The sequence below is a fragment of the Mustela lutreola genome, chromosome 16 (assembly GCF_030435805.1).
Source record: "Mustela lutreola isolate mMusLut2 chromosome 16, mMusLut2.pri, whole genome shotgun sequence".
Classification (NCBI taxonomy): domain Eukaryota; kingdom Metazoa; phylum Chordata; class Mammalia; order Carnivora; family Mustelidae; genus Mustela; species Mustela lutreola.
This window is the reverse complement of record NC_081305.1, coordinates 17,543,791-17,557,714: the sequence shown is the minus strand read 5'-3', so window position 1 is coordinate 17,557,714 and position 13,924 is coordinate 17,543,791. Positions and strand designations below refer to the sequence as shown.

At 39.0% G+C, this 13,924-nt stretch overlaps 1 protein-coding gene across 3 annotated transcripts in view; it reads left to right on the top strand.

Moving 5' to 3' along the window:
• NFATC3 (nuclear factor of activated T cells 3) overlaps positions 1–13,924 on the top strand; it is a 135,044-nt gene that overhangs the window by 86,359 nt on the left and 34,761 nt on the right. For all 3 annotated transcript variants that reach the window (XM_059153035.1, XM_059153036.1, XM_059153037.1), the window contains exons 7-8: positions 3,594–3,649; positions 4,663–4,789. In XM_059153035.1, the coding sequence (XP_059009018.1) occupies positions 3,594–3,649; positions 4,663–4,789 (183 nt within the window). The remainder of the gene's footprint in view (positions 1–3,593; positions 3,650–4,662; positions 4,790–13,924) is intronic.

Below are 13,924 nucleotides of genomic sequence, written 5' to 3'. Positions count from 1 at the left end.
CCCTCGTTTCTGTGTTTTTTTCTTTTTTAGGGCTTAATATGTTTCTTTTTCTTAATTTAAATGGTAATCTCATTTGTTTTTCATCCTTTCCTCTTTTTAAAACTTAAGTATTTAAGGCTATACATTACCTTTGTTGCCTCTTAAAATTTCAACACCTATTTTTTCCCTGAATACTCTTTCTTAGGGTTTAAGTAAGTTTAAATCTTTTCATACTAAACCTTTCCCATTCTGTTGACTCTGACATCCTCATAAGCTGTCATTTTATTTCTTTCATTTATCATCTAGCCTCTCAAAAAGGTAATGTTACCACCTTTATTTCCTTACCTGCTACTTACTCTTTCGTTCTCTGTATTGAAACATAACCTAAAACTTTTGACAGTCAACTACCCACACTTCTTGACAGTCTTTTCTTTCTTGGCCTTTGTGTGATTGTATTTACCTGGTTCCTGGCACATTTTTAACTGTCCTCACTCATCTTTTTTTAATCAGTTTTTCTGGCCCTTAAGTATAGATGTTTCCCAAGGTTCTGTGGTTCAGCTTTCTTTTCATTATGTTCCTTCATTCTAGGAAATTTCATCAGTCATCATCATATCTCCATCTATAACCACATTATTTTTTTTAAACTTCTCTTATATACTTTTTACCCACCAAATCCTGTATAGATGGCCCACTGATACTTAAAATAAAAAATCACATCAGATGTAACAAACCAGTTTGTTTCACTGGGTCCCCCAACTTGATTAAAAATGTTACATCTCCCTGTTCTTAGGTGGGAAACCGTATTTTTTCATGTGTTTTCCTCCTTAAAATTCACTTCCCGGGGCCCCTGCATGGCTCCCTCATTAAACATCTGCCTTCAGCTCGTGTCATGGTCCCATGGTCCTAGGATCGAACCCCACATCAGGATCCCTGCTTGGCAGGAAGCCTGCTTCTCCCTCTCCCACTTTCCCTGCTTGTGTTCCCTCTCTCACTGTCTCTCTGTCAAGTAAATAGATAAAATCTTTTAAAAAATAAATAAAATAAAATTCACTTCTTCCAATTCCTTTGATCCTGACCCATACCTGCCTGTCTAAAAGAAGTATCAGTTCTGTATCACAGTTTATTAATTCATCAATTATTTATGAAGCATCTGTTACATGACAGACACTAGTCTAGGCATTAGGAATATAATGGTGAATAAAATCTTAGAGTTGCATGCTTTGATGGCCTACATTCTAGTGGGGAACAGACAATAAAGATGTAAGTGAACAAGATAATTCTAGATAAAGGTACTATGAATGAAGAGGGTAAAGTGATGGTAACTGAATATTGATTTATATCAGGTGGTCAAGAAAAGTCCTTCTGCAGCATTAATATTTTAAGCAAAAGAAGAAGTGTAAGGAAGAGATAGTATCTCAGAGCTTCCCCTTTCTGTTATAAAAATTCATTTGTGCCTGAATATAATAAATGTCTATTTATGTAAGGCAGTTTCATGATAGAATTCCTTTATTTTTGAGTGCTTTTAGTTTAAATTGAATCATGTTAAATGGTAGCAATTACTGGTTTCAGATAAGATGCAGCTGTGAATATGTAACTCCCATTCTGAAAGCACCATCAGTAATCCCTTCATATTTTAGGCTCCTTGACATGGCATTTAGGTCACTACCTTTCTTTCCAGCCTTATTTCTTACTCCTCCGTGAGTCATACTTTATATCCCACCAACACAGCTGCTTATGGTTCCTTGTATTGTGTAGTTTTTTGCCATCTTGGCTTTGCTTGTGCCCTCTCTTCTGCCTAGGACCCCCCCCCCCGTCACTTGAATTCTACCTTATTTTTAAGCTTCAGTTCAAGAGCTCAGGAAACCTTCCTTTACTCACCCCTTCACCAAGACTAGGGTAAGAATCCTGAATTCTCTTGGCACATTCAGAGTGCACCTTTATTACTGTAACCGCCACACTTTATTATAATAAACTGTATGTATTTACCTTTCATCTGCAGACTTGAGGGTAAGCGTATCCTTTCATCATTAACTCAGTAACCCAAAGTGCATGGCCCATCAGGACCCAGCAAATGATTGTTGAACTGAGCTGTATTTTTGTGTAGGCATAGCATTTGTCTGTAGTATCTCTTGTGCACAAGGATAGCCATTATCTTGTTACCAGACTGGAAAATGATTGTCACAATTAAGAAGGTGTTTGATTGAGCCTTTTCAGATATGAAAAGACTTTCAGATGAAGTTATGCTAACTGTGAAGATACTTGTGAGAGTTAGTCAATGGGCAAATGCCCATGACTTAATAAAGAAGGCTTTAGGGACGCCTGGGTGGCTCAGTTGTTGCGCGACTCCTTCGGCTCAGGTCATGATCGTAGCTCCTGAGATGGAGCCCCCTGTTGGGCTCTCTGCTCAGTGGGGAGCCTGCTTCCCTGCCTCTCTTTGCCTGCTGCTCTGCCTACTTGTGATCTCTCTCTCTCTCTCTCTCTCTCTGTGTCAAATGAATAAATAAAATCTTAAAAAGAAAGAAAGAAAGAATGCTTTAGAATACTGCACATCAGACTAGAGTGAGAGCTTTAGTAGCATTTGGGGTTCTCCCCCAGGTGAACAATTCACTTGAGAGGAAGAGACAGAAAATGTGCTGGCCAGATCTTTGGATGACACAAACATGGGAAGCCTAGCCAAGTACATTCAAAGACCATCAGTGTCTAAAAAGATCTTGACAAGCCAAGAAATCCAAGTCTAGTAGGGAAAAATTAATCTAATAAGTGCTGGCAGAAAAAATACGTAAGTGCAGTGTAGGAGTTTGAACTTGGTGGTAGGAAATGTAGTGGACTGAGGGAAACTATGGTACACTAAGTGTAAGTCAGTATTGTGCAGTTGCCCCAGGAAACTTTTATTAGCAGACACAGTGTCTTCACATAAGGTGGCAAGAACCTTAGTTGCTGTCTACCATGCTGGGTCATTTCCCACCTGGGCTGTTCAGTTCTGGGCTTGGTACATTTGGAGGGAGATGGTCGTGTTGGAGAAATGTTCAAAGAAGAGTGGGCAGGAAGGCTAATTAATAAAATACTGTGTAAGAGATAGATGCAGAACTGGGGAGACTAGCCCCAACAGAAGAGGAGACACCTGCAAACATAGCTGTTTTTAAACATCTGGAAAGCTACTCAAGAGCAGAGGACCCCTCAAGATTTTTTGGATTGTTGGGCTGCAAGGGGTAGTTCTTAAACCACTGATGGGATATTGTAAGGAGGCAGATTTCATCTGTCATGAAGAGCTTATCCAGCAGCAGTGACTGTCTAGAGATTAAATGGGTTACTTCGTGAGGGAGTGAGTTTCCCATTACCTAAGGTATATAAGCAGAAATTGGCTACCACTTGGTGGAGGTGCTCTCAGAGGATTTTCAAACATCACTCAACAGAATAAACTGGGGGGCCTGCTATCTCAGGTAGCCCAAGATCTTTCTTCCCATTTTTTTGTCATGGGTACATACTTTATTTTCATAATGGAAGTCCGAAAAAGATTCCCTTTGCCAATAAGCTTGTGATACTAGATACATTAAATGTTGTTTATATACTTTCTGACTTGAATTACTTTTAACTGTAAATTTTTTTTTCAATAGATGGACGACCTCAGTGGGAGGTAGAAGGGAAAATAATCAGGGAAAAATGTCAAGGGGTAAGAAATTTACTTTATTTCTTTTTAAATACTTAAGAAGCATGATGAGAAAATCGGATAATGCCACTTTATGTTATAGATGAAGACTCTTTTATCTGTTGTATGAAAGAAAAGTAAATTCAAATTTTTAGAAGTTTGGACATTAGATAGGTACTTTCCTGACACTAAAATTAAATTTAGGATAGATAAACAATTGGTGTCTTTCCCTTTTATTAGAAGGTTCTTACTGATGTTATCACGAAACTTTTTCTCTGAATGCAGTGAAGAAATCAAATAAATTCAGTAAAGAACATATATAATGGGCAAAAATTAGGGAGGAGAACAAATCCTCATGGGTTTGTGTATTTAGGATTATATTTGCATCTGTTCAACATTAAGCCTTCCAGGATTCACCACTGAACGCTGTGGTCCCTTCATCCTGGTTGGATTGGTGACAGAATCTTCTGGGGTAGAGAATGACACTGCACAGTGCTCTCCAGAGACCTGGAGAAATTAGGTTAAGGATTGCAATTGGTTTGGGCTAACAGTTTTCACTCTGCTTGTGTAAAATTATTTTTTATGTAGGAACAGATCTTGTATATTGTCAGTTTAGAACATTTTGAATGTGAAATTTAAGAAATCTAAACTATAGCACAGCTCAAGAAATATTAAACCTGACTGAAAACCAGAGTAGACTTCCACTTAAGATCAATAGCAACATGTAATATTCAGTAGTGCAGAGTATCTCACTACGTAGTATATAAGACTGTTTTTATTTCTGCTACAACTAGAACCCAACTGGATGACTAAAAGGTAATTTCTCCTTTAGTGGTTTACTTTAAAGAATTTATCTCTGTTGAGACTAGAGTTTCTTAGAGTAAATCTCCAGATGATTTACATGACCAGTTGATGTGCATAATTATCTATGATGGGAGAGACTGTGTAGTTAAGGCTCAAGAGTCATGGTGAGTTTAGCAGGTGCATTTCATTTTTAGTTCTGAGTGTAACATAATCTTGCTTTCCATGCTCCTTAGGCTCACATTGTCCTTGAAGTTCCTCCATATCATAACCCAGCAGTTACAGCTGCAGTGCAGGTGCACTTTTATCTTTGCAATGGCAAGAGGAAAAAAAGCCAGTCTCAACGTTTTACTTACACACCAGGTATGGGAAGTCGTGATGGTTTACTATAGAACTTGCTTTCATAATGAATAAAAAGTTGTTCGATGAAACCTATATGGCAATGTTTAAGGTAGAGTGCTTATAATCAATAAAAATCCCAACATACGCCATTCTATCAAGTTTGTGTTGACTTTTAAATTTAGATGTGGTTGTAGTTGTTATTTTGTAGTTATTTATTATAAGAAAATCAGAAGATTGAATATAGGTTTTAAATCTGTTTTTCAGTAGCTACCAGAAATCACCAGCACTACAGTAAAGGCAGGTGTTTGTAAATATGTGTGAAGTCCCCTTGTGTCCTGAACATTGCAGGAAGGTAGTGTGTTCATCTTAATCATTTCCAGTCAGATGAAAAATCTCCCATTAGATTTTCATTTGGCCAGTAGTGACTACAGCATACTATGGGCCATGGGGAATATAAAGTTGTTGCCAGAATTTCTGGTTGTATAGATGCACTCTAATAAAGCTTCCGTACTGCTTTCTGCAATAGTTCAAATGGTGTAACTTTCCAGGTCTTGGTTGTGACACATAAATATTATTTGCAGTAATCACGCTGAACAAATCTTTATAGAGGCCCTCTCTGTTTTAGGCACCGTATTAGTCACCAGAGCATATGATAATAAAAAAATCATAGTGGACTTTACTCTTCAAAACTTATTCTTGCGGGGCGCCTGGGTGGCTCAGTGGGTTAAAGCCTCTGCCCTTGGCTCAGGTCATGGTCCCAGGGTCCTGGGATCGAGCCCCGCATTGGGCTCTCTGCTCGGCGGGGAGCCTGCTTCCCCCTCTCTCTCTGCCTGCCTCTCTGCCTACTTGTGATCTCTGTCTGTCAAATAAATAAATAAAATCTTTAAAAAAAAAAACCAGCTTATTCTTGCAAAAACTTCTTTTTTCCTTAAGATTTATTTGTTTATTTTAGAGAGAAAGAGAGAGAGAGGGAATCTCAAGTATGCTCCCCACTGAACTCCAAGCTTGACACAGGGCTCGATCCCACAACCCTGAGATCATGACTTGAGCCCAAATCAAGAGTTGAACACCCAACTAACTAAGCCACCCAGACACCCCCTCTTGCAAAAACTTTTAAATGGTTTATAGTTAATGAAAATAATGAACACTTAAATTTGAAAGGGTACTGGTTATGAATGATCATTTGTCATTCATATTCTTTAAAGCCTGACTGTATTTCACTTATAGCCTCTAAAAGCATTTATAAGGGTGCCTGGGTGGTTCAGTGGGTTAAAGCCTCTGCCTTTGGCTCAGGTCATGATCTCAGGGACCTGGGATCGAGCCCTGCATCAGGCTTTTGACTAAGCAGGGGACCTGCTTCTCCCTCTCTCTCTCTCTGCCTCTCTGCCTACTTGTGATCTGTCAAATAAATGAATAAAATCTTTAAAAGAAAAAAAAAGGCGTTTATATTCCTAAATCTGAAAATTAATATTACTTGATCATGTTAATATATTACTTGGTAATAAAATATTTCAGATAGTTTTCAAATAGAATACAAACATTCTGAAAGATTTTGGTTAGCTTTTTCAGTATTAATTCAGTAAGTATTTGAGGGTGCCCACCAGTTGGGTGAAACCTATCTCATTTCCTTTATCATGGAATTTATAATCCAGGGGGTCAAACAGAAGTTAATGAATCACTGAATAAATTAGTTACTAACAAATTTGTAATTAGAAACTGTAGTAAGGACTCTGTAGGAAAGGGATATGATGCTATAGGTGAAAATAACAGAGGGACCCTTGCTTAGGCTAACAGGTTGAGAAAAGGCTTTTATGTGAAAGTAATACTTGAGTTGATAACTGGAAAATAATAATAGTTTAAAGACCTGTTGTATATATGTGTGTGTGTGTGTATATATATACATACATAAGGTACTGTTCTAAGCCCTTTTTCTATTTATTCTTTTGAACTCATAATAGATGTATGAGATAGGTTATTATCTTGTTTTATAGATGAAGAAACTGAGTAGCTAAGTATTATGCCCACAGTCTTAGAACATTTAAATCTTACAGCCAAATGTCATGCATAGGCAATCTGGTTCCAGAGTCTGGGCACCTAACTCTTACACTAGAGTACATCTCAGGTTTGTTCATTGATTTAGCAGACATATTGAACACTTAGTGTGTGCCAAGTGCTATTCTAAGCAGTTTATACCTAATAACTAATTTATTCTCTTATTTTCCTGTAAGGTAGGTAATAATTGCCCTTTTCATTTTGCAAATGAGTGAACCAAGGTCACACAGCTAATAAGTGGTGAAGGTGAGATTTGAATCCAGGCAATCTGGCTGTAGAATCTATACTGTTAATAACTGTCTTAGAGAATGTGAGGGAGAACATTTCAGATAAAGTCAACAGCACGTGCAAAGGTCTTGTGGTTGGTTGGATAATAGAGTATTAAAAGAACTTCAGTGGGTTAAGTGTCCAACTCTTGATTTGGGCTCAAATCATGATCTCAGGGTCATGGGATCCAGCCCTGCATTGGGCTCTGTGCTCAGCATGGAGTCACCTTGTCCCTTTCCTTCTGCGCCTTCCCTGTTCTCTTACTCTCTCTCAAATAAATACATTAATAAAATCTTAAAAAAAAAAAAAAAAGAGGGGTGCCTCAGTTAAGTGTCTGATTCTTGGATTTTGGCTGAGTTCATGATCTTAGGGTTTTGAAATGATTCCCTGCTTCACGCTCCATGTTGGGCATGGAGCCTGCTTAACATTCTCTCTCCCTCTCCCCTCTCTCTATCCTCTAATAAAAAATGAAAAAGTTGTAGGGCGCCTGGATGGCTCAGTGGTATAAGCCTCTGACTTTGGCTCAGGTCATGGTCTCAGGGTCCTGGGATCGAGCCCTGTGTCAGGCTTTCTGCTCAGCAGAGAGCCTGCTTCTCCCTCTCTGTCTGCCTGCCTCTCTGCCTACTTGTGATCTCTCTTTCTGTCAAATAAATAAATTAAAAAAAAAAAAGTTCCAAGAAATGAGCTTTAACAGAGAGGTAACGTGATCAAATTTGTATTGTAAAAACCACTTCCAGAGCGCCTGACTAGCTCAGTCAGTAGAGCTTGTGACTCTTGATCTTGGGGTTGTGAGTTCTTCTTTTTTTTTTTTAAGATTTTATTTATTTATTTGACAGACAGAGATGACAGGTAGGCAGAGAGGCAGGCAGAGAGAGAGGAAGGGAAGCAGGCTCCCTGCTGAACAGAGAGCCCAATGTGGGGCTCAATCCCAGGACCCTGGGAGCATGACCTGAGCCGAAGGCAGAGGCGCCCCTGGGATTGTGAGTTCTAGTCTCATGTTGGGTATGGAGCCTACTTTAAACCACCTCCCCTCAAAAAAATCCTTTTCCCTGCAATATGTGCATGTATCAAATTAACTTGTGGTACACCTTAAATTTTACACAATGTTATGTGTCAAATATATTCAGTTAAAAGAAAGTTTAAACTAAAAATCATTTCCCCCATATTTCTCCTGTCTTATTATAAGGTATCAATGACCAGTTTAGTCTTTTCCTCAAATTACTAACTATGGAAAGTGAGATTTATATGACAGAGGCCCAAAAAGGTTAAAAAGGTGATTCAGATAGTTAGTGTTTTGATTATATAGGGGAGACAGCATTAATGATAATAAAGAATATCAGGGAAGGAATAAAATTTAAAATATAAAAGTTGGAATGGGCCTTAGTTGGGAGAAGGAACAGTAAGGGATAGGTAAGGATGAACAAGATGGGTGTATATTCGGCTGGTTTATACATTTAGTAGTGGAGAGTTTAGGGAGTTTCCATATGATAGCGTCAACTTTTTTTTCTTTAAAGAATAACAGGGAATATTCTGTTGTGAGCAGAGGGGAGTGTAGGTGATTTGGCAGTTTGAAGAATGTAGACAAGTTTGAAATAGTTGTTGTAAAGAAAGGGGAGAGTAGGTTACCACAGAAACATAATAGGATTCTAGGCATGATCAGAAAACACCTTTGATGCTGATATTCATGAATTTATAAATATTAATTTGCCATGTTGCGTAACTTTCTTAAATAGCACTCAGATTCAGACATGCAGTCCAAGAATGTTAACAAATGCTATGAAGATGGGAGACTGTAGAATCTAATCTCAATAAGAAGGGAGAGGGCTTCTGGAATTGTTTTAAAAATAAAAAAAGCAGGGGTACCTGGGTAGCTTAGTGGGTTAAGCCCTCTGCCTTCGGCTCAGGTCATGATCCCAGAGTCCTGGGATGAAGCCCTGCATCGGGCTGTCTGCTTCCCCCTGTCCCTGCCTGCCTCTCTGCCTACTTATGATCTCTCTCTGTGTCAAATTAAAAAAAAAAAAAAAAAAAAAAGCTTCTAAAAAATAAATAAAATAAAAAAGCAATAGAAGAGGATCAGCCAATTAGAGGTTTTCATTTTTACTATCTTAGTAGTATTAACTGACAGGCAAAGAGTAGTAACTGAACAGGCTTATAATGCCTTTACATTATCAGCTCATGGGTTGGGAGGACAATATAAAAGCAGAACCCTAGAGGGCATTATATATGAGAATGGCAATCACTGGGGCCCCAGAGTACTGAAGAAATATTGGATTGGACTACCAGCTGTCATCACTGGCCTTATGATTGACAATATACTAATCAGGTGGCACACACAAAACAAAGACTGAAGAAGTGTTTGGAGGCGCCTGGGTGGCTCAGTTGGTTAAGTGTCCTTCTCAAGGTTTTGGCTTAGGTCATAATCTCAGGGTTGTGGAATTGAGCCCTGCGTCAGACTCTGCGCTCAGTGTGGAGTCTGTTATAGATTCTCTCTGTCTCCTGCTCTGTCCTTCCTCCCTTCCCCTCTTCCCCTTTCTCCCTCCCCACCTCTGCCTCTGTTCCTCTGTCTCTCTCTCAAATAAACAAATAAATAAATAAATCTTTCTTTTTTCTTTCTTTTTTTTTTTTTTAAATTGGGCAGTCCTTCTGGCTGATTACTGTCTTTTCTCTGTAGTATTTGGCTTTTGTCATTTTTTTCTAAAATGAAGTTTTGAATAAAATTTTTATAAAAGCAAATATATTTTTTTGTGAATGTATTTATTTTGTGTGTGTGTGTGTGAATTTATTTTTTTAAAAAGACAGATTAAGGGGTGTCTAGGTGGCTCAGTCAGTTAGGTCTCTAACTCTTGATTTTGGCTCAGGGGATTTTGGCTCCTGGGATCAAGACTGTGTCAGTTCTGCATTTGGCACAGAATCTGCTTGTTTGTCTCCCTCTGCACCTCCCCTGCTCACAAACATGTTTTCTTTCTCTCAAATAAAATCTTTGGGGGAAGAAAAGGAAAAAAATAGATAAGTTGAAAAAATATTTTCAAGCATCCTAATTGTCTTCTGCTCTGAAACTGTCATTCTGTCTTTTTGGTTCCTTTTGATCCATTTATAGCACAACATTTGAAAATCAAAATGGGACCAAAATATATATAGTATGCTAATTTTATGACCTCAACATTTTTATTTTTCTTCATGAGCAGATAAAGCTTTACAGAATTTCAAAAGAAAGAATTCTAGTGTGTGATACTTACATTAGAGTTACGTTTGTCTTATTAATTTGTATGATTATTTATATTAAATATTTGTGTCTTATTTGTTGTGACAATTCTTTTTTAAATTTTGCTTATAAAAAATTTAGATAGGGGCGCCTGGGTGGCTCAGTGGGTTAAGGCCTCTGCCTTCGGCTCAGGTCATGATCCCAAGGTCCTGGGATTGAGCCCCGAATCGGGCTCTCTGGTCAGCGGGGAGCCTGCTTCCCCTTGCCTCTCTGCCTGCTTGTGATCTCTGTCTGTCAAATAAATAAATAAAAAAAAAAAAAAAAAAAACTTTAGATATTCAGCAACGCCTTTGTGGCTCAGTTAGTTAAGTGTCTGCTTATCCCAGGCTCCTGGCATAAAGCAGGATTGAACCCTGTCTTGGGCTCCCTCTGCCCCTTTCTCTCCCTCTGCCCCTTTCCACCACCTTGGACTCTCTCTCTATTGCAAGTAAATAAAACCTTTTTTATTTTTTTTTTAAAGATTTTATTTATTTATTTGACAGAGATCACAAGTAGGCAGAGAAGCAGGTGGTGGTGGGGAGCTGGCTCCCCGCTGAGCAGAGAGCCCGATGTGGGGCTCAATGCCAGGACCCTGAGATCATGACCTGAGCCGAAGGCAGAGGCCTAACCCACTGAGCCACCCAGGTGCACCAATAAAATCTTTATTAAAAAATTAAAAAATAATTTTACGTATTCAGAAGTTATTTGTTTTTTATTAAAGGATATGACATTTTGTTACCTTTTTGACAATAGGGTATTCCTAGCAATAGGAATCTGACCATTATCAATATCCGGTGAAAGAATAATCAGTTGCAAATGGCTGTTTTGAGTTTGTTGTTTTGTTTTAGTTTTTATTTTTGAAGTATAGTTGATGTACAATGGTATGTTAGTTTCAGGTGTAATAACTTTTTTTTTTAATTGGAAATTGTATTTAGCGTAATTTGTCCCATAGTCAGTTTACATTCTAAAGTTGAGAATGAGCATATTTAACACAGAAGGTAGAGTTAGTCTGGTTCTAAAATTCAAGTCATTCTAGATATTGTAAGTTCTTTTTAACTGTATTTCTCTCTAAATAAGAATAGATAATCCTAGACCAGCAAAGAGGACTTCTTAGATTTGGTACGGTTGGAATCTTAATCCCTTATCGACAAAAAGTGATAGTTGATTTGGCAAAGTGGAAATATACTCAATTTAGGAAAGCAGAACTCTCGATCTGAGTGTACTTATTTGACAGACAGAGATCACAAGTAGGCAGAGAGGCAGGCAGAGTGTGTGTGGGGAGGGTGGGGAAGCAGTCTCCCTGCCGAGCAGAGAGCCCGATGTGGGGCTCGATCCCAGGACCCTGGGATCATGACCCGAGCTAAAGGCAGAGGAGTCAACCCACTGAGCCACCCAGACGCCCCATTCTCCCTCCTTTATATGGAAAGGTCATCCTGGGTATGGCATTTACTGTGGCTTTCCTGGGACCAGAGTAGGAGCTGAAGTAGAAAAGGGAAAAAGAATCCAGTTGTACAGGGAGAAAGTTACAGTTGTGCCAAAGTCAGACACAAAGAAAGTACATGAAGACATAAGAGAGGTCAGAGTTGTTAGACACATACTTGAACTACCTGAGCGAGAATAAGAAACGGGATGCAGGCCTGGTTTGGGAATGTTAGCACTGGGACAGAAGCAATAAGAAGACTGGTAATATGCTTTCTCTGTTTTAAGGGTTGTCCTGTTAAGGGTGGGCTCACTTACAGCTTGCCAGATTTAGAGACTAACACAATGATGAATGATGAGCCCATTCCGTTCTTGGTAGGACACCAGAGAAAAGTGTCAAGCTCAAATGCACCCCCCATAATAAGTGCTCCATTAATTACCTACTATACAATGCATGTAGTCTCAGAGCTGTTCTAATTCTTACTTAGGTTTCCTCAGATTGAGTCCATGCTTATATGAAGAGACTTGTGATTGACAAGGGTTCGGTAAATGGTCAGATGAGGTTTGACTGTGCTTTGGTTCTCATTGTTATTTTCTTTTACATAAAATGAAGTTCTCACATTTTAGTGAGGATGATGAAAATTTTAGTTATGTTAAAGTAATATAAACGTAGAAGGGACAATGAGATGTGAATTCAGGAAAATTTTATTTTTTTAAGATTATAAATTTTTCTTAAAAAAAGATTATAAATTTTTCTATTTTCTTTTTCTTTCTGTTTTTTAAGATTTTATTTATTTATTTGTCAGAGAGAGAAAGCAGGGGGATGGGCAGAGGGAGAAGTAGGTTCCCCGCTGAGCAGGGAGCCTGATGTGGGACTCGATCCCAGGACTCTGGGATCATGACCTGAGCCAGAGGTAGACACCTAACTAACCAAGCCATCCATGCATCCTATAATTTATTTTTAGAGAGAGCAAGCAAGAGCAAGAGTGATGGGAGAGGGAAAGAGACAACCAGACTTGAGTGCAGGCTCAATCCTAGCAGCCACAAATCAGAAATCAAGAGTTGTGTTGGTCAACAAATTCAGCCACCCAGCCACCCTAGTAAAATTATTTTTAAAGGAATTATAGCACTTTAATAGGAAGATAAAGTAGATAATTTTTTTTAAAAGATTTTATTTATTTATTGGACAGAGAGAGAGAGATCACAAGTAGGCAGAGGCAGGCAGAGAAAGAGGAGGAAGTGGGCTCCCCGCTGAGCAGACAGCCCGATGTGGGGCCTGATCCCTGCAACCTGGGATCATGACCTGAGCTGAAGGCAGAGGCTTAACCCACTGAGCCACCTAGTGCCCCTAAAGTAGATAATTTTTAGAAAAGTGGACTGAAGTATTTCCTAAGGGAAGCAATGAAATCATTTGTTTGACACACAGAAAATTAACTGATGGTTTTCTGTTTTGATAAACATTAAAATAAGCAAAATGCATTCATTTTCTACATGAAACAGTCCTTTCAACCGGTAGATTAATCTAAAATCATGGACTTAACTACTTTTTTGATATGATAAGGATAGTGTTTGTTATTCATAACCTCTACTTGTGTGATGGAATGGTGAAGTTGAATCTTTCTTGGTCATACAGTATAGTGATTAAAAGCATGGACTTGGGGCGCCTGGTGGCTCAGTGGGTTAAACTCTGCCTTCGGCTCAGGTCATGACCCCAGGGTCCTAGGATCAATCCCCACATCGGGCTCTCTGCTCAGCAGGGAGCCTGCTTCCTCCTCTCTCTCTGCCTGCCTCTCTGCCTACTTGTGATCTCTGTCTGTCAAATAAATAAATAAATAAGTAAATCTTTAAAAAAAAAAATAAAAGCATGGACTTTGGGGGTACCTGGGTGGCTGTCGGTTAAGTGCCTGGCTTTGGGTCAGGTCATGATCTCAGGGCTCTGGGATCAAGCCCCGCAGTGAGCTCCCTGGTTAACAGGGAATCTGCTTCTCCTTCTCCCTCTGTCCCACCTCCCTCTCCCCTCAGCTTGTATGCGTTCTCTCTCTCTCTCTCAAAAAAAAAAAGAAAAAGCATGGGCTCTGGAGGCAGAAAAACCTGGATTCAGGTCCTTATGATGCCACTTAACTGCTGTGAGATCTTAGTGCCTTTATTCTCTTCAGTACACTCATCTATAAGGCAGA